This window comes from Vidua chalybeata, chromosome 6 (assembly GCF_026979565.1).
Source record: "Vidua chalybeata isolate OUT-0048 chromosome 6, bVidCha1 merged haplotype, whole genome shotgun sequence".
Taxonomy (NCBI): Eukaryota; Metazoa; Chordata; class Aves; order Passeriformes; family Viduidae; genus Vidua; species Vidua chalybeata.
Window position 1 is genome coordinate 56,468,475 of NC_071535.1, and position 19,210 is coordinate 56,487,684.

Genomic DNA, 19,210 nt, shown 5'->3' on the forward strand with positions numbered 1-19,210 from the left:
GCCGCCGCCCCGATGCCGGCGGGCACCGAACAGCCGGGGGGCGCCGCCGCCGAACCGCCGCCCGCCCCGGGACCGCCGCCCGCCTCAGACAGGCCGCCGTCTTCGGGCCGCCGCCGTCCGCCGCCGCCCGCCGCCGATCAGGGGGAGGAGTCCGGCGGCAGCCGGGTGCTGAGGGGCGGCCGGGAGCGCGGCCGCGCCGCTTCGGCCGCGGGGGGAGCTGCTGCCGCCGCCGCCGCCGCCGCGTCCCGCCGCCGTAAGGCCGAGTATCCCCGACGCCGGCGGAGCAGCCCCGGGGCGCGGCCCGCCGCCGAGCAGCCCGCCGCCGAGACGCCGCCCGCGGCCAGGAAGGCCCCCCGGGCCGGGTGAGTCCCTGCAGCGCCGCGCTCCGCCCGCGCCTTCCGGGGGTCGCGGCCGCGGGTGGGGGGATGCGGGCGGCCTCTGCCCGACCCGCGCGAACGGGCCCAGGCCCTGGGGCCGCCTCCGGCCGCGGGGTGCCCCGCGCCGCCGCCCCTTTGTTCCAGCCGGGCTGGGTCGGTCCCGCCGGTCCCTTCCCAGGAAGGGCAGTGTCCCGGGAATCGCCGGCTGCGCAGCGCCCCCGGGCAGCGGCCGCTGTCCCGGTGCCCCGCGGCGCCAACGCGGTCCGGCCATGTCTGGCGAAGGTCTGGGTGAGGGAGGCGGTGGGATCTGCCTTCTCGGGAGGAGATGCTGCATTCGCTGCACCTTCTGTCCTGAGCGGGACCGAAGCCTTTAGAAGTGCAGCTCCCCTGTGCTCTCCCCTGTTCTAAGCACAGAATCCCCCTGGATCAGTCCTTGGGCATGGCTGGGCCTTTGCTGCTGTGTATTCCCATAGTTCCCCTCAGCTTCCTGCAGCTGAAATAATCCACCTTGGTGTGAGGGGTTGAAAACGGTGACCTGATAGAGAGGCACCGGGACTTTGGGGAATTGGGGCTCATCCCCACGTCATTCAGTTCTTTGTTGCTGCCCCCATCCCATAGAGTCTGGCTCTTACAGTTGCTTTTGTGTTTTTTTCAGGTGCACAGATAAAGTCGCTGGTAAAGGTAAGAGCTGAAGTACTCACTCCTGGTGTTGTGTTCCATCTAGAAAGTCACGGTTGTTCCATGGGTTAGCCCAATCCTCTTTTTGGATCTTCCTTTTAAAGAATGTTTTAGTGATGTGTGATGTGCAGTTTTTTTCTGAGTCTCTCTCAAGACTCTGGAACTGTTAAAAGCTGCTGCTGCTGCTGTTGGCATGTGCCCAACCTGCAAAATCTTACTGTCCCCAAAAAAACTCGGGCTTTCCACGGCTGTTGGAGTGTGAGGCTGGGCTGCTCCGTGGTTTGTTAGCTCTTGTTGCACAGCAGTCCCAAGTAGTTGGCAAATCCTGGCTTCAGTTCTGTTCTGTGCTCAGAAATACAGGAGTAGATTCTCAAGAAACCTTGGAAAGTTGTGTGGAAATCAAGAGTATTCAGATATTCACACCTGTTCTTTTCTAGCTTTAGTGGATAATGGATTTTTTTAAGCTGATGTCTTCAGGGCTGAAAGAGAAAATTATTTACAACTGGGGGTGTGAGCAGGGTCTGAACACAACAGCCCCAGCTGTGGGGGTCTGCGACCTGGAGCAGAACTTCTGTTTTTCAGTGCACACTGTGAACTTTGTGCACATATTTAACAATTTTTTGTTAAAAAAAAACCCCAAAAACAAACAAACAAGAAAAAAAAACAAAAACAAACAAAAAAAAACCCCACCCACCAAACCAAAAACCCAAAAAGCAAAAAATAAAAGTTAGAGGGCTTTGCTCCTTACCCGGTGATGACTTCTGAAACAGGTCCAAGTTAAGGGCTTTGTGTAGTGTTGTTTTTGATCTGGCATCAGAGAATTGTGGCAGAATGAAGTCCTGAGGAAAGGAGGTCAGACACCTGTGCTGATGAATTCCCCTTTCTGCTGGAGCTGTCCGGGTTTGTTTGCCAGCAGTTGTGTCTCGGTGGCTGCTGTTATTCTGGTGTTTTGGTAACTCTTTAGCTTTCCTACTACAAGTCTTTATTCCATTTGGGTGTGGAAATCCATTGCAGTTCCAGCTGGCAAGGTGTGTTTTTACAGACTGAAGAAGAATTAACTGCTGTGTATTGAGCCCAGATCTTGCTTATGTGTATTTACCCCTCACTATGTATAGGCTGTGCAGCATAATGTCAGAGCTTCAGCCTTTTATGTCAAAGCACAGTTGCTGAAATGCCTAAAAAAATTTAGCTTCATATGTGTAAAGACTTAAGACTTGCTTAGTTTTTGGTTTAAGGAGAAATATTAATTGGTAGTGGTAGAAAACAGGCAGAATATTCCCATTTTTACCCCAGGAAGTGAAAGTTGTCAGACTGAAATTCCCAGGTTTGGGAGCTCTCAGCATTGAGCCATTTTAGCCTTTAACTTGGCCTCTGAGAGTTTCAGCTGTGCTTGAAGGTGAGAGTGGAAAAAGTGTTCGTTAAACTTCTGGGGCTCTTTTTTTCCCTGATTAGATTTGCAGCCAAAATTATGGTAGGAATAGTTGCATGGAAATTGGCACTGGGAAGTGCTGACTTCTGGGCCAGAGGAAATCTGTGCCGTGGGGGGCGGGGGTTGTTTGTTTCTGGTTTGTTTTTTAGTCTACAGAAGCACAGAAGTGAGGAAGCTGCGCTCCTGTGTCTTGGCTGCACGCTGGATGGAGCCCTTGTGCACCTTGTGCTGGTTGGAGAGGACCTGGAAACAGGCCCAGGAGTGTCTTCCTCCTTCTTTCTTCCTTGGACAGGTTGTGCAGGAGCACAGTGTGCTTCTCCCTCCTCCTGCTGGGCTTTAGCAGAAGTTTTTGAAGGAGCCAGACCAGTGTAAGCAAGCACCAGCTTTCTTTGCACAAAGGTTTTTGGTAGCCAGGAGCCCTCTGTGAGCTTGGAAGGCACAGTCCCATTTGTCCTTTCCCCCTGGATGGAGCTGGGATAATGTGCTGAGTGGTTCTGGTGAAGGTTTGGAATTCTGTCCTTGTGTTCCCTGATACAGAATTGATTTTTTTTTTTTTTTTTTTGCAGTGCAGTATTAGCCTTTACTGTCAGCTCCTAAATGCAGTTTGGAATATTCCTTGGAATATCCATGGTACAAAGTCATAGGATCAGGCTTTTCCTGCATCCCCTTGGGAGTTCTGGCTGTGCAGGTCTGACGGGGAGTTTAGAGGGAGAGGAGAGCCGAAGGTGTGTGTATGTTGTGTCACAGCCCGAGTGTGACTGTCACCACAGGGGCAGCTGCAGTGTCAGCCTGTGTTCCCTGGCTATTCCCTGTTGCCTGCTTAGTCATGCAGTTGCAGGATTTCCCAACGTGTGCCTGCAGGAATATTGGATGCAGAAGTAGAACGTTTAATCTCAGCTTACAAATGAATTTGTGTAGCTACGGTCGCTGTGTGGCAGAATTCACGTCTGGCTTCCCACAGCGCTCTGTATCCGTGTGGGAATAATTTTCATTTTAGTCAGGAGAGTCACCTCCCTGGAAGCCCGTTCTCAAATCCAGGGGTTTTGCTAAGAAAACAATTAGGTTTGGCAAATTAAAAAAAAAAAGATGGAAAACTTTGAGATTCAGGAAGTGGCAAATGGGTTTGTACAGAGAAGGCTCGCATTATACCTAAGAGTTTTATTCTTAATGCTTCATGCTCCTTTTGGGAGCATTGCTTTCCCTTAAGGCTTTGTCAGTGTTTGGAGAAAGTAATATCATCACTTAAAACAAAACCTTACAAAAATGCACTGAATTTAAATAGCTCAGATTGCCCAAACCCTCCAAGGATCTTCCTGTGTCTCATCTGTACAGTTCCACAGTGCTCTGGTAGAGAAGAGCCCTTTGGATGGAGCTTTGCACTTGGATATTTTTCCTGAGTTTCATTTTCGTCCATGCCATTATGAAACCAGGTGTTTGGTGCCTTATCTGCTGTGTGGTTGCTTTCTTAAATCTCAGAGGTGTACATACATTGTGGTGCATTTATTTTTATAACAGCTTTTTAACCTTAGCAATTAATAATTTATTTTCACCTAATTGCACATGTGTGTTTCCTGAAATTGTCTGCAGGGTCAGTAAGAAGCTTCCAAATGCCTTACAAATCAAAGTTCAGCTCTGTTGAAAAGCAAAGCAGTGCCCAGAATCCTGTCTTTTGGTCATCTAAACAAAGCCACAACTGCACTGCGAGTGTCCTTCCAGGTTTCCTTTTCTTGTCCCTTCTCCCGGGACTGGCATTCAGTCACAAATTTTAATCTATTTTTGATGAAGGAAAAAGAGACAAAAATTTATTCCTAATCTCGGACTTCCCATATTTTGGGCAAGGGCTTGGTGATTACTGATTCCAGCTGTTCCTGCAGCTGAATACTTGACAGACAGGAGTTTCCTGGTGCAGCCCTGACCCTTGGATAGGGACCAGGGACCATGTTGGGAGGGTCTAGAGTTAGAAGGTTTTTCAGCTCATAGCTCTATATCACTGTGAGTTTTGTGGCAAGGTAAATACTTGGTACATCTCCTAAGGATGGGGCTTGGGACGTACCTGGGTATTCTCAGCATGTAAAAATGCCCTGAATCTGTTAGACAGCCGTGCTGAAGCAGAGGAAGTAGGAAGGAGAAATCCTGGGAAAAGGTTTATCAAAGACCTTCACTTTAGAGGAAGGAAGCAGAGCTGCTGGGTGAGAGATGTGCTCTGTCCAGGTGTGTTCTGATGCAGGTCTGCTTCAGCTCTGCAAGCCTGATTTTTAAAATGATAAGTATTATCAGCTGAATGCCTGATCTTCCAAGGGAATACAGCTCTTCCAGAGCAGCAGAGTGTGCTGGAACTGTTGCCACCTCAACACAGTAGTGGTTGAGGGGGGAATTTATAGAGGATAGTTTCAAGTGTCTTTGGGTTTGATTTAGCATTCAAAAATTAGATGTTTACCATGAGGACTGAGAACATGCAGCAGTCACCTTGAGATCTGCTAAAGAAAGCCAAGAAGGTGCAGTTCATGCTCTGATGGTGAGGTTTATACATACAAGACAGCAGCTTGATGGTTTACAGCACAGTGTGATGCCTCACATCTGGGATTCCAGTCAGGCTTTTCCAGCCAAATGTTGCTTATTCCCACCCTGTTAATCAAGGATCAGACAGTGAGTAATGCAAAGCAAACTACGTGCTAGGAGGAAAAGGATTGTTTGGTTCAGAAGGCTTGATGCAAAACTGGAGATTGCAGGCTGGGAGGAATCAGAGAGGTTGTGGATTGCTCATCCCTGGAAGTATCCAGGGCCATGTTGGACAGGGCTTGGAGCATCCTGAGCTAGGGGAAGGTGTTGGTGCCCATGGCAGGGGTTGGAATGAGCTGAGATTTAAGGTCCCTTCCAACCCAAACCATTCTGTGATCAGCTGTAACATTTCAAAGGGCATTGAGGTCATGAAGGCCCAGTATCACAGCAAGCACCAAAAGGTGAGATCAAATGAACTGTACTCGGGAATTTTAGTTTTTAAGGGATTAACTTGCTCACAAGACATTTCAGCCAGTTCTGTTATCTTGCCAAAGCATGTTTGGAGATCAGCCATGAGCCAAAAGGAAACCACCTGTACAAGTTGTAAATAAGTGTGGAGACCTCAGGCTAACAGCATTTGTGGTGCCTTTTGCTCTAGCACAGCACCAGAAACATCTGGCTCAGATCCCTCAGGGATATTGCCAGGTGTACAATTCCAATGAAGTATATGTTTGGGGGATTTTTCTAAACATGACTTTTCACATGGCTCAACTTTGAAGCTGGCCTTTCATAAAGAACTTGCTGAGCTTTATGAGTGTCTCTTTTGTTGTGCTTAGAGTCAGCAAATCATTGTCTTAGAAGCCTTTATCCAAGGGAAATAAAAGCTGCTTTTACATATTAGTGTCTTTCCTTAGAATGAATGTGAGGAGAGTTTTGAGGGAAGGTCTGATGAGGTGAGGGCCTGGGGAGTGTCCTGGCTCAGCACAGAGGGCTGAGCAGGTTCCCACAGCAGGCAGTGACGCCTTGGGTTTTAGCTTTTATGTTTTTCAGATTCTCTGCTACCTGGTATGTAACTCTGAAACTTCATATTAGATGTTAATAAGTGCTCTTCACAGGGTAGTTCAACAAAACAATCCCTTTCCAGCTAAAGAATCAAGGACAACCATTACCCAAAAAGCATAAACAATGGTGAAGAGAAGGGGGCAAGCCAGGGGGGTGAGACTTCATGACCTGGATCTATAATTGGACAAGTGAACCCAATATGTAGATGAACCAAAATGTAAAAAAGAGTAAAAACTCATGACCAGGAACCATTCTTGGATTCAACCTGGGTGTAGCCTTGTCAGGCTCTTGTGCTGCCCAAGGTGTATCTTTTTAAGGCCTTTCAATAAACACCTATTTTGTCCATTTAGCTCTGTCTAGTCTCTGTTCCAGATCAGCCTTTCTAGGCATCAGCAGGGGCTGCTGTACTTGAAGGTGTGATTTAATGACGGGATTTAGGTGTTTTGTACTATGCTGAGAGAGACTGCAACGGCTGTTTCAGCTCCCAAAGAAGAGAAGGAGGAGGAGGAAGTGTCCGGTGTGCTCAGCCATGGCTCTCCCGTGGGCACGGCCCGGCCCAGCCGGAGCTGGCGCAGCAGCCGGACGGCGGCCTCTGCTCGCCAGCGCGACTCCGAGAATTCCCGTGCCTCCAGATCCAAGGCTGGCTCCCTGCAGCTCATCTGCAAGTCAGAGCCCAACGCCGACCAGCTGGAGTACGGTACGTGCCATGGAAGGCCTGGGGACGGTCAGGGAGCCAGCTGTGGGTGTCACTCTGGGCGTGTGGCTGGTGCTGGCGTGGTGCTGCTTGTCACGGGTACCTTCTGCCACCAGCACTCCCGGCTCTGAATGTCGACGGAGGTACCGTGAGACAGATGAGCTCACTGCAGCGAACACACTTTGAAACCTAATGGTGAATTTTCCTTTCAGTGGTCACAGAAGAGCATCAGTCTCCAGATGGAGTCAGGTAGGACATGTTATTTTTTGGTGTTTCTTCCTATTCGGTGTCTCAAGGTGGGCCTGAGTCGCTTGAAAATGAATGCTTGTGCAAAATGATCCATGGGACCGACAGTAGCTCTGTCTCCTTTGGCCGCTCACCTTTGCAGTTCCAGTGTGCACAGGTGTCAGGAGACATTGTGGAGAAATGGATAGTAAGATTTGATCTGGGCATTCCACCTGATAGCTTTGTTGCTGTGGGTGGGTGGGTTCAGGAGAGGACATAGCTCTGCCTGGCCTGTTTTGGTTGTTGCTGTGCTCCTTGGTCAGTGCAAGCAGTTACCTTTCCCCAGTCATGCTGGATGAGGAAGTGCTGTGTAATAGTGCACAGATACTCTTGCAGTAGTGGCCAAGCTGTTGCTGCCAAAGTCCTCTCTTCTCCTTTTCTCCCAGCAGCGATGATGATGAGGAGATGCTCATCAGTGAGGAAGAAGTTCCCTTCAAAGATGATCCCAGAGATGAGACCTACAAGCCCCACCTAGAGAAGTATATTGGATTATGTACTTACTGGAGGTTTAGACCAAAAAACTTGGGCATGTTACCTGAATTTGCTTAATATGCTCCAAAGCATCTGTGCTAGTTGATCTGGTGGAATGGTTCTAAACATTGCCTGCATTGGCCAGAACTGTTCTTCTCTCAGGGACTGAAGCCTTTAGAGCCTTGCTGGCTGCTGGGTGCTTCCCTAAGCCTGGTTCTTAAATTCTGCTTGAAAGTGGGACTTGAAGAACAGACCTGAACTTGGGTCCAATTTTTGTTTAAATCTTTGTAAAAAGCTTGCAGTGGGAAGAGTATTGGAGTAATGTGTTGTATTTGTGTCTTCGTAGGGAAGCACCAAAGCAAAGGAGAAAAGCTAGCAAGGGGAAGGAGGAAAAAGAAAGGCAGAAAGAGATTAAAGTGGAAGTGAAAGAAGAGAATGAGTTTCAGGAGGATGAAGAGCCACCAAGGAAGTGAGTAAACTCTGCAGTTACACATGCCAGTGTGTGCTATGTGTTTTGCATTCTTGCTGGTGTACAACAGTGTTTAATTGTTGTTGGTTCCCCCCATCCCCCTTCTCCTCCTCTGGGCCTGAGAGCTGATGGGGCAGCACTGTTTATCCTGTGCCCTCAGGTTTTGCCTGTGTTCAGACACAAAAAAAACCAAGAGTTTAGCTTAAGTGGGGGGGGTTTTCATCATCCTGTGGTTAGTCAGCCTCCCTGGGTGTGACCACACAGTGGGAAATACTTCAGGGTGTCCTTACAATGGGTTCATTGTGATGCCTCAAGTGGATTCTGAAAGCCAGTGGGAGAGGGCAGCATTCCTGCTGTGTGCTGGGGGCAGACACTGGGATGTCTTGTCACTGGAATACCTTGTGTGTGTGGTAAGTGTCCTTTTTGTACAGTTAGGACTTCACCAGAGGTCAGGAAAATCAGCTGTTTTCCCCTTGATAACAACAAACTTTTGCCACCCAGTCAGTTGCCAGTGGCCTGACACCTTCTGGTGTGTGCTGTCACTGGAATTCGTGGCTGAAGCATTTCTCTTGGCAACAGAGGGAGACTGGTTTATGTGACTGTGTCAAAGCCATTCTTTGGGTAATATGAGGAGGAAAAAAGAAAAAGGAGCTGGTTTTGTACCTCAGCTCCTCTCTGAGTGGTTGGAACAGCCCGGGCTCCCTCTGCTGATCTGCTGCACACTGGTGGTGTAATTTCTCTTGCTGTTCCTGAGCTGCTGCTGATTCACAGTGGAGAGGAGTGAGGAGGCTGGTATTTTGAGAACATTTTTGTCTGTTGGAGACTGCTTTCTGAGGCTTGAGGTTTTGTTTGAATCAGACGTTACTTTTTGTGCGTAACAAAACCTGTGGCTCTTCTGAGGGCTTGGCTTGAATGCTGAGTGTATGTTCAGCATGTTCCTGGCTTGCTATCAATACAGATGTCTCAGTAGAGTCTAGAAAATACTTGCATCAATCTGCTCCAAGTGTCTCTGCAGCAGTGGGATCAGGCAGGCAGAGCTGTGGCTTGGGAGGCTGCAGTTTACATGTGAGCACAGGTCTGCTCAGACAGAGCCTAGATTTTTGTCTTGACAGGTACAGAAGCTGCTGCAGCTAATTCAGAGGCCTGTAAAATAGCTGCTGGATCATTAATCCCATTCTTCCTGATCAGGCAGATGGATGTTTTCCCATGGTGTGGAATGTTCCCCAGCAGAGCAGAGGAAATAGGGTGCACTGTCCGTTCTAGACCGTGTTGGCAAAATTACATGTTTATGAAAAATGCAATAGGAAATGGGAAGTATTGAGAGAGAAAACCATGTGAAGCATTTATTTCTCTGGATTTCTCCATCTTTCGAATCTGTCTCCAACTTGCACTCAGTTTTTCTTCTAGACCATGCAGTTAATGAGGCAATACAGCATACACTTCAAAGTCTCTGCCCACTGCTAATGTAAAGAATCTTCTCTCAGTTCTGTTTCTGTATCCCTGTTACAGGAGGGGAAGGAGGAGAAAGGATGACAAGAGCCCAAGGCTGCCCAAGAGAAGGTAAGTGATCCTCTCAACCCAGTTCTGTTCTGCAGACTTCCTTTCTTTTTGTCCTACATGCAGACAAGGATTGTCCCAAAGCTATCTCTCTGCTTTAAAGGGAATAAAAACCAAAACCAGCAGCATGCCCTGCCTTCCCTCTTCTCCTTCCCCTGTAGATGTTGGTTTAATTTCTTCCAAGTGAAGCAGGCCCCTGCCCACTTCTCAGTTGATCCCTCCTGTGGCATTGCCCACCAATAAGGAATTGCTTTGGGAATTCTGGGTGTCCTGAGGTTTTCCCAGCTTTGGAGAGAGCCCTCAAGTAGTGGCAGGAGAAGAGGTGGCTCTTGGACAGCAACTCTGTCACAGCCCAGGCAGGGGTTTTGGAGCAATAGTGCTTTGCTGTGCTTGCACTTGTTATTTGTGGCATGAGACGCATCAGCCCCTCACAGACACAGAGAATTGTGATTCTAAATAGAATATATATAGAGTCTTTATCTGTAGAATCACCTGATCATAGAAGCAGCCAAGCACTCTGCCCCTCTCCTTGCTGATTTCCCAGGAAGAAGCCTCCGATCCAGTATGTCCGCTGTGAGATGGAAGGCTGCGGCACGGTCCTGGCTCACCCGCGGTACCTGCAGGTTGGTGGGGGTGTTCACTTCCTCTGTGGCACGTGGGAGGGCAGGGAAGGGGTGCTTGGAACAGGCAGCTAAGCCTCCACTGGCATTCACACCCCTTCCAGATGCTGTCACTTTGGAAGACTTCATTGTGGCCAGTTGTAGCCTTGTGTGTGAGTGTCTGTCAGGTTGCTGGATGTCCATGTGTGTTTTATTTTCCAGTGGAGATCTAAACTTGAGTGAACCTCAGCTGTTCACGCAGCCATGAACAGTCTGCAAACTTTCATTCTTTCTTTTCAGCATCACATAAAATATCAGCACTTACTGAAGAAAAAATACGTGTGTCCTCATCCCTCCTGCGGTCGGCTCTTCCGGCTCCAGAAGCAGCTCCTGCGGCATGCCAAACATCACACAGGTACAGGGGGGTGGGAAATAGATGCAAACTCCTCTTCAGGTCAGTGAACAGATAGGGGGAAAATTGAAAGACCTCTGGGACTTCTGCGCAGAGTGAAGCCAAGTCAGGTGGCATAGATTTGCAGCAGCAGCCGGGTATTACTGTCTTCCGGATTGCCATCTTTTAAGCAAATGAAAGAAATAGACTATAGAGGTTTTAATTCTCCTTCTGGCAGGCATCACTCAGGGGCTCTGTAGAGGAGTAAACCTCTACAGATAAAGTCTGATTTATCCCAATTTGCCAGTCTTTCAGTTTTGGTCAGAGTGGATAATTAGCTTTTAGGAGAGTCTTAATCATGCCTCGCCTCTCCAGATCAGCGGCTGTGGTGTGTTGTGGGACACCTCCTCCTCCCAGAACTTGTAGTTCTGCTCCTTCTTGGGCAGCTTTACCTGCACCACCTGAGAGTTGGGAAAGGGGGCAGGTCTGTGGGAGAGCAATGCTGCAATTGGTGTTGTCTTTCAGATCAAAGGGATTACATCTGCGAGTACTGCGCCCGGGCCTTCAAGAGCTCCCACAACTTGGCAGTGCACCGGATGATCCACACGGGCGAGAAGCCCTTGCAGTGAGTACCTCTGCCTGTGCCTCGCCCTCCTGCCCTGAGGGACCCCCAAAACACCCATTTCAGAGCAGCTCTGAAGTCGGGGCTGGAGCCTCTTCGTGGTGTCCCAGCTCTCTTTGAACACACACTTGTGTCACCTGCTCCTCGGGGCAGTGTCTTGGATCTGGGGAGCGCAAGCCCTCAGTAAATAAAGTCAGAGCTGGAGCTGCAGGGACATAGCGAGCCCCTCCTGTTTTCCTGAGCTGCCACCTTGCTACTACTGTCCTTACGAGCGTGTGTGGATGTCCCTTTGTTGTGACCTCCTCATTGACCCCTCCCAGGTGCGAGATCTGCGGATTCACCTGCCGGCAGAAGGCTTCCCTCAACTGGCACATGAAGAAGCACGATGCAGACTCCTTCTACCAGTTCTCCTGCAATATTTGTGGCAAGAAATTCGAGAAGAAGGACAGCGTTGTGGCCCACAAAGCCAAGAGTCACCCCGAAGTGCTCATTGCTGAAGCACTGGCTGCCAACGCGGGTGCCCTGATCACCAGCACCGATATCCTGGGCACTAATCCCGAGGCCATTGTGCCACCTACAGATGGCCAGGGCCTCCCGCTGCTCCCTGACCCCCTGGGCAGTGCTCCTCCAGCAGATTGCCTGCTGCTGAGCCCAGAGGGGATGCCAAAGCCCTACTGTGGCGGGGCAGAGCGCGTGAGCCTGGTGGCTGACGGCAAGCTCTTCGTGGGCAGCGGCAGCAGCGCGAACCCGGAGGGGCTGGTCATGAACACAGAGATGCTGGGAGCCAGCACGGAGGTGCTCATTGAAGATTCAGACTCCACTGGACCCTAGTGGCGGGGGAGCACCTGGGTGCTGAGACAGCTGGGACTCTGTATTTAAAAGGCAAAGGAAATAAAAAAAAAGGAGGAGGCACTTACTGAAAGAGAGGAAAGTTAAACAAAACTTACAATACTAGTAAATAACTGAAGGGTCTGCTCCCCTCCAGCGCGGATCACAGCACATCCTCTTTCTCCCAACTACTTCTCTCTGTCCCATGGCCCCTTTGAGGAAAGGGGCACGTGCTGCCATTGCCAGAGCAAGTTGGATTGAGCGGCGGATTTCTCCAAGGGAGGGGGCACTGCCGAAACCCTTTGCTCTACCCCAAAGCAGTTGCCTTTCTGGCTCCTTGGCGTGGCCCCACTGGCAAACTAAAAAGCGTTGGACGTGCTCTGGAGAAGTTCCTTAGGACTCCCTCTGCCCCTGGTCCCGACTTCTATGCACCACTGCACTCTGGTCCTTGCAGCCTCCTCCCTCCTTGCCGGGGCTGGGAGTTTGGCACTTTAGCCCCTCGGCAGGGTGAGCTGTGAAGCAGCAGTGCACATCCCGCTCCCACCACGCTCCCCTGCTCCAGCCCTGGCAGGAAGTGGAGGGAGGGAACGCCCTGGCTCATAGATCATGTTTGCTTGGAGAGGCCCGGGGGCTACAGGAGCCCTGCGTGGGAGAGGCAAGGAGGAGCATCCCAGTTTGACGACAGTAATTTGCACTTTGAACATGCTTCGTTTTTGTGTTGTGGTAACAAGATTCCTTATTTATTGTTTTTAAAAGGGTCGGTATTTTTTAGTTCTGTTCTTAGGGGGCGGGGGTGGAAGGGGTTCAGGCTGTTTCCCAGTAGGCTCCAGTGCAGGGAGCTCCAGTGCCATTGTGCCAGCAGCTGGGAGAGCTGAGGTGAAGGCAGCGCTCTGGAGTCAGATGTGTCTTGCAGCTTTTGCAGAGTAGAGGGAGAGCCCCTGGAGAAGAGCCTGTGTGCAGTGAGTCTCTGCAGCAACGTGTTAGCAGGAGGATGAGGTGAGTGATGGGCTGTCTCTCCCTCCCTCCCAGCTCCGGGTGAGCTCCTTGCAGTAAATGCCTGTTTTGCCTCCAGCCTTTCAGGGAAGGACGTTGTTAGCCAGGAACTTGGTCTTGTGACTTGTGACTCTTGGGATGGCTGTGAGCTACTTGCTGCTGGGGGATGTGGTGCTCCTCATCCAACTCTGCCTCTCCTTTCCACATCTAGACAAAGACACAGTTAGCAGGGACTGGATATGATTTTCTCAGGCTTGATTATCCAAGGCAATAGATTGATGTGGGACTACGGGGCTGTCAGCTTTTCTCCCTGCCCTCATTTTGAGGGGGAATTGTGTAGCCGTGTTCTGAAAGCTTCTCTTTTCTGCACAGACACCCCAGCTTTCCCTGAAACGTGGCGGGTCAGGTGTTGCCTGCTGGTGTAGTTAGGGCAGCTTTGAGCCCTTGGAAAAGTTTACATAGGATAAGATGTGTCTGCTATGGAGACTTGGTTTTTTTTTTGCTCTTCTCTGAAACTTTGTGTGGAGATTCAGTGGCCTTGAATTCGTAGCGGTTTTGGAAGAGGTGAAGAATAACCTGTTTTTTGTTTGTTTGCTTGTTTTTTGGTTGGGTTTCTGGGAGCAGAGCTGAAGTATCTTGTCTGAGCACAAGATCAGCTGAGTTGGTCTGTAGCACACAGCAGCTTGTTGAAATCGGGTACCTGGGGTCTGGAAAACCGCAATAAAATGTGGAATTTAATTGGATTAACAGGAAACTGACTCTGAACACCCACTCTGTCCCCTGTGATGCCTGGAAATCCAGCTGTGGCCCGAACATGTTGGCTTTTCTCAGGCCGTTTGTCCTGGTTTGCCCCCTCCCTCCCTTCTTCCCTCCTCCTTTCACTGATACCTTTGTCAGAGCAAGTCGAAGCACTTCCTGGTGTTGGGGCGGATCGAGGCTGAGCAGTTGGGTGTCCCGTGCCCTGGGTGTGGGCATCCCATGGGCACGCTGTGGCAGCAGCCTGGCTCATGTGAGGGCCCAGCACACCTGGTGGCAGGTCCATGGTGGAATGGTGTTAAACTAAACCAATTCCTTCAGTTGAGATGATCCAGTGTCTTGCTTGAATTGCTTTACTGTGGTTTCCAGCAGGAAACTTTCTGGGTGGCAGCTGGTCCCCTCCCCTTGCAGGCTAGAGAAGGGCAGCACTCTGGGGACACTTGCTGGCCCTCAGGGCAGGTTGGCTTTTTCCTTTATGGTGCTGCTGGAGCTGCGTCTCTGCTGGCCCCTGTGCCTGTGGGAAGGTGCAGGGTGGGCAGAGCCTTGCACAGAACACTAAAGGAGAGCTCGGGGATTTGTTGGTCGAGGGATGGCACTAAAATGCCTTTGGGCCAAGGGCTTGCTCACCTCTGGTGAACCCAGCACTTGGCACCAGGCTGGGGGAGGCTGCCTCGTCAAACATCCACCCCAGTGGAGCAGGGTTTGCCCCTGGCTGCACTTCTGGGATGCAAAATGAAACATTTCCTTTGCTTCCCGGCCTGGACACCTCTGATCCTTGCCGCTCCCTGCCTTGTCCTTCCATGACACCTCTTGTAGCTCTCCCTTTTCTTTTTCTGGCCATTGCCAGGTGCCTGTCTGTCCTCTAACCACAGCCTGCTCGCTCCTGATGCAGGAGAGATGTGTAGCTCCCTTCCCACGCCCCTCTGAAGCCCTAAAACTGACACAGCCCTCCTGCAGCTCCTTCTCCCCTCGATGTCTCTCCTTCACTCGCATGCAGTTTGCTTCAATAAATTATTGTAGTAGTTTGCAATAAACTTTTTTGTATTTTTTTCCCCTGTATTTATTTTTTTTTCTCCTCCTGGGGAGGGATTGGAGGGGGCATGAGGCCCTTTGGCACGGGCAGCATTTGGGGGGCCCTGGGCCACCGGGCTGGGGCTGGGGGCTGCCATGGCCAGGGGCTCCCCAAGCTCAGCAGCTTCTGCAGTAGCCACGGGCTGGCAAGGAGGCTGCTGGGCATCTGGGGACCCCCCAGCCAGGCACACTGTGGTATTCATGGGAAGCTGCTTTTCAACTCCTGGGGTTTTTCTCACTCTTGATCTGGGTAATGCATAACCAAAATAAACATACTGAGGAAAAACCAACCCAACCCGAAGGGCTGTTTTTGTCTTGGTGTGTGCAGCTCACCTGTGAGGTGGCCGGTGTTGTCCTGGGGTGGCTGGGATATCTTTCTTTATCTGCAGCCCCTCTTTAAGGCAGGACCTTTCTGGGGAAGGGAGGTTAGAAGCATCTGCCACAGATCCTTCTGCCAGGTTTGGGCTGCAGTTTGGCTTGGGGCTGCTGCAGGATCTCCGGCCTCGGGGCTGCCCTCAAGTATTGCTCGCCTGCTTGCTCAGGCTCCAGCCGGCTGCCCGGGCTGAGGTGTTGAGCAATGTCTGGGCTTTGCTCACCTCTTCCCGGCAGTGGTTTCCCGCGCTCTGGAATGAGCCGAGGGCTTAGCGTGCTGCTAATCTCACTTGTGTGGCTGGGAGGGAGGAGTGGGTCAGCCGGAGCTGGGAGCCTGTTGCTGCTGCGCCAGACAGTTCTGGGCAAGGCACTTGGAGTAGCGATGCGTGGGGGAATTAGGGAAATAATCTGTCGCTGTTGATCCCAGAGGCGGGAATTTGCAGTGTGGTGCCAGGCCCCAGGCACGGAAGAGGGGGAGAACCAGGCCAGCGGACGTGTGAGCGGAGCTCCCAGCTGGAATGCACCAGCTCAGCAAGGGATTGTCCTCGCCGGGCCAGGCGGGTGCTGCGCCCAGAGCCTGGTGGCCGTGACAGCTGCCCGGACCATGGCGGCCGCAGAAGGCCCCTCCGCTGCCCTCCGGCGCCGCGACCTCTGCAGCCGCGGCATCCGCCTGGCTGGCAAGATGCGCGCGGATGTCGTTGACCTCCTGGATGCCTACGTGAGTTTGCCCTGCTCCTTCTGGCTGCTGCAGGGCTGGGAGCACTGCTGGGATCTGGGCAGCTGTGCTGGGGTGCGAGGACTCTGGCCCACGGCTGGGATGGGGCACAGAGTCCTGCTGGATCCGGGTGTGCTCACAGCTGGGCAAGACTCGGGCAGCTTGCACTGCCTCCACACCTGCAGGGCTCAGGGCTGGGACTTCCCCCCACGTTTGTCCTGCCTCCGCTGATCCCCAGCGGGTCTCACCCTGCAGGTGGAGCAGCAGGGCTTGGACGCCTCGGCCAGTGTGGCGGCAGTGGAGGGGGTGCCGGTGGCGGCGGTGGAGCGCTGGGACGAGCAGACGGGCACCCAGCGGCTGCTGGAGAACCTGGCGGCCTACCGGGCCTTCCGCGCCCTGCTGGCCCAGATGCTGGAGGAGCAGCGGGAGCAGCTGGGCGAGGCCGACGCGGGCCTGGGCCGGGCGCTGGCGGCCGTCCTGCTCCAGGTCTCGGCCTTTGCCTACCACCTCGAGGAGTTGCTGCGGCTGGAGAGCCGGGGGATCCCCGGCGAGGAGGGGGACGGGCCGCCGCCCCCGCCGCGCCTCAGCCTCTTCGAGCAGAAGCTGCGGGGCTTGGGCGTGCTGCGGGAGCTCGCCCAGTGGGCCGTGAGGTCCGCGCGGGACCTGAGGCAGCTCGGCAAGCCCAGCTCGGCCGCCGGCGCAGCCCCTGGCCTGGCCGAGAGCCCCTGAAGGCGAGCACGGGGTGGGGGATCTTGGGTGCCCCTGGGGCTCCTTGCCCACCCTCTCAGAGGACAGCTGAGAGCGAAGGAGGGGGCGTGGAGGAGAGGGACCATGCCTTTAATCCCCATGCTTTTAATGCTGCTCCCCGTGGGGAAACCGAGGCACAGGCTGCAGTCTTCCCTGGAGGGAGCAGGGATCCGCAGGGGCCCTTGGACTCTTCCTGCTGGGCAGTTGAATTACCCTCAGGAAGCAGCTTTGCTGCTTGTCCCAGGGCCTAGAGGCTAGAGCAGCACCACTGCCCTTCTCTTTGGAATTTGGACGCTGCCTATGGCAGGCAGATGTTGCCTTGGGGCTTTTGTGGATGCAGAGCAGGAGCCAAGGGACAGAAAAGCATCATCTGGTGAAAGGAGTCTTGGGACCTGCCCCGCAGCTGCAAGGCACAAGGCTTGGCCTCCTGCACGTGGACTCTCCTTCTGCCCAGCTTGGTTGGCTGCTCATTGAATTTCTGCTCTAACTGCTTGGGGCTTTTTGGGGAGGGGGGGAAGCAATCAGGAGGGGAATTCTTAATTGCTTGGACATGATAATGGAGACGAACTTTTAACTGAAAGGGGATCTTTTAGCTGTCATTCAGAAGCACCTCTGCAAGGCAGTTAGTGCCTGCAGGGCTTATTTTAGGACTGGGGATGGCATGGGAGAATCTAACAGCCCCAGCCACATCGTTCATCCTGTGGAGTGCTGGGGTGTTTCACAGCTTCCTGGGCCACGATTCTCCTACCGACTGGATGTGATGGCTGCTGGCTGCCGCGTGAATAAAAGGCCTGGGAGATCTACCAGGGTGATGTACTTCTTGGAGGAGCTGGGGCAATCAACCTCACCAGAGAGGCTGAGCTGCCCAATTCCCACTCCAGGGAAGGGTCCATCCCAGTGGGGTGAGAGGTTTGGGGGGATGTGACCCACTGGGAGGTCATGGGGAAGACGAAGGAGCTGGGGTTGAAGAAGATGGTGGGAGGATGAGGAGGAGATGGTGGGTCACTGGGGTTGTGCCCTGTCCTGGTATGGCCCTGCCTTCTTCCCTGGCCTGTGAGAGGACAGGCAGCATGGGGGGAGACCGGGGCCACAGAGCAGGGAGGAGGCTGGGGACGTGCCCGGCCGGCTCTGCACAAAGCGGCTTTGTGGTGGCAGGCTGGCACAGCACCGGGCACAGTGCTTGCCCCAGCACCAGCAGCGTCTGCACAGGCACCGGGGCTCTGGGAGATAAAGAGCAGCCCAAGGCTGAGCCCCCAGTGCCATCCTGCCCACCCCACCGACCCCACAGGGCTGCAGGGTTGGGGCAAGGGTGGTTTGATGGGGTCTGGATTTTTATCGGTGATGCCTGAGAGGAAGAACCTGCACCTTCTTCATTGCCACTTACTGCCTGCTCTCAGCTTTGCAGCTCAGACTGGATTATTTCAATCTTTATGCTTCCCTGCACTGGGGAATAACAATTTATGGCCGTTATTTTTTTCAGGATTAGTCAAAGCAAGTCCCTTTTCTGACAAGTATTTTTCTTGCCCGCTGCTGTGTGCTTGAAGCCACCTTGCTCTTCTCCCCTTGCACCCTCCAGCTCAGCAGTGGCCGGGTGCTTGCATCTTCCTCACCTTCCTGGGGGTAGGCAGGAACATCTGGAATGTGTCCTTGAACCTCACCACCTGACCAGGTGGGAACAGACCTCTTTTCTCCGGCAGCACAGGCCGGGTACGAGGTGACCTTGAGATCCCGGGGAGCTGGGCAAGGCTGCAACCCGATCCTCCCTCATCAGCTGCTGGCAGAGAGCTGAGCTCGGTGCTGCACTTGCACTCCAGGGTGAAAGCAGTAGTGGAGACCAAAGGTGGACCATGGTGTTGCCCCAGGGATTTCCCTGGGCTTTTGCAACCTTCCTTACGCCTTTCCTGTTACCTTGCCAGCTGGGTGCACCTGCATTTGTGGAGCAGCCACCATGCTCAGGAATGGCCACCCTACCCAGAAACAATGGGAAAAAGCAATCCATTAATCCAAACCTCCATGCTTTGGCTGAGCGAGAGGCTCCAGCTCCCGGCCTTTCCCTGCCAGCCAGCCCCCACCATGCCGTGCAGAGGCGGTGACGTCGGAGCTGGCTGGGATTTAATGCTATTTTTCAGCTGCAGCCCTGAGGGAATCACCAAGTGAAGTGATTTGGCGAGGACAAGGGCGCCTGACAGCTGAGCTCCCGTGGTGCCAGGAGGCCCTTGGATTTGCTTTGCCACGGATTGAAGTGAAGTTGATCCGGGTGGCTGAAGGCAAATGAAGCTGTTTATTTTGGAATCAGAAATTAGGAGTTTGAGGGGAGGACAGTTGTACCCGTGTGGCTAATGCTGCTAAGGACCCCTGCAATGGCCTCCTGCAAACTGAGAACCCACCAAAACCATCCAGCTTTGTGCTTTGGGAAGAGAGAAGGGATTTGTAGTGCTGGTGGGAACAGGGAACTATGGGTGGGGGGGGGAGGGAGGGCTGCACTCCCAAATTGCAGGAGGGATGGAGCCACCAAGAGCAACGTGTTTAATTTCAAAATAATAAATGTTTTTAGGGCTTAACATGTCGCTGGGCATACTTTGTGGGGTTGGAAAG

At 52.7% G+C, this 19,210-nt stretch overlaps 2 protein-coding genes across 2 annotated transcripts; both read left to right on the top strand.

Moving 5' to 3' along the window:
• The first annotated feature begins 12 nt into the window (after positions 1 to 12).
• ZFP91 (ZFP91 zinc finger protein, atypical E3 ubiquitin ligase) lies at positions 13 to 14,759 on the top strand. The gene is made up of 11 exons (XM_053945676.1): positions 13 to 362; positions 1,033 to 1,058; positions 6,527 to 6,742; positions 6,952 to 6,988; positions 7,414 to 7,503; positions 7,842 to 7,964; positions 9,474 to 9,524; positions 10,066 to 10,144; positions 10,421 to 10,535; positions 11,037 to 11,136; positions 11,454 to 14,759. Exons 1-11 carry the CDS (start codon positions 13 to 15, stop codon positions 11,962 to 11,964), a joined length of 1,698 nt encoding a protein of 565 aa, XP_053801651.1. The 3' UTR covers positions 11,965 to 14,759.
• Positions 14,760 to 15,584: 825 nt separating this feature from the next.
• Positions 15,585 to 17,656, top strand: CNTF (ciliary neurotrophic factor). Its single transcript, XM_053945695.1, has 2 exons — positions 15,585 to 15,871; positions 16,124 to 17,656. The coding sequence occupies exons 1-2, from the start codon at positions 15,758 to 15,760 to the stop codon at positions 16,595 to 16,597; spliced, it is 588 nt and encodes a 195-aa protein (XP_053801670.1). The 5' UTR covers positions 15,585 to 15,757; the 3' UTR covers positions 16,598 to 17,656.
• The last annotated feature ends 1,554 nt before the right edge of the window (positions 17,657 to 19,210 follow it).

Excerpts from the sequence above, each read along its gene's own strand:
- ZFP91 (XM_053945676.1), top strand. The coding sequence starts at position 13 with ATGCCGGCGGGCACCGAACAGCCGGGGGGCGCCGCCGCCGAACCGCCG. Across the intron at positions 7,965-9,473 it reads GATGAAGAGCCACCAAGGAA|GAGGGGAAGGAGGAGAAAGG; the intron begins GTGAGTAAACTC and ends TCCCTGTTACAG. Across the intron at positions 10,145-10,420 it reads CTCACCCGCGGTACCTGCAG|CATCACATAAAATATCAGCA; the intron begins GTTGGTGGGGGT and ends CTTTCTTTTCAG.
- CNTF (XM_053945695.1), top strand. The coding sequence starts at position 15,758 with ATGGCGGCCGCAGAAGGCCCCTCCGCTGCCCTCCGGCGCCGCGACCTC. Across the intron at positions 15,872-16,123 it reads TTGACCTCCTGGATGCCTAC|GTGGAGCAGCAGGGCTTGGA; the intron begins GTGAGTTTGCCC and ends CTCACCCTGCAG.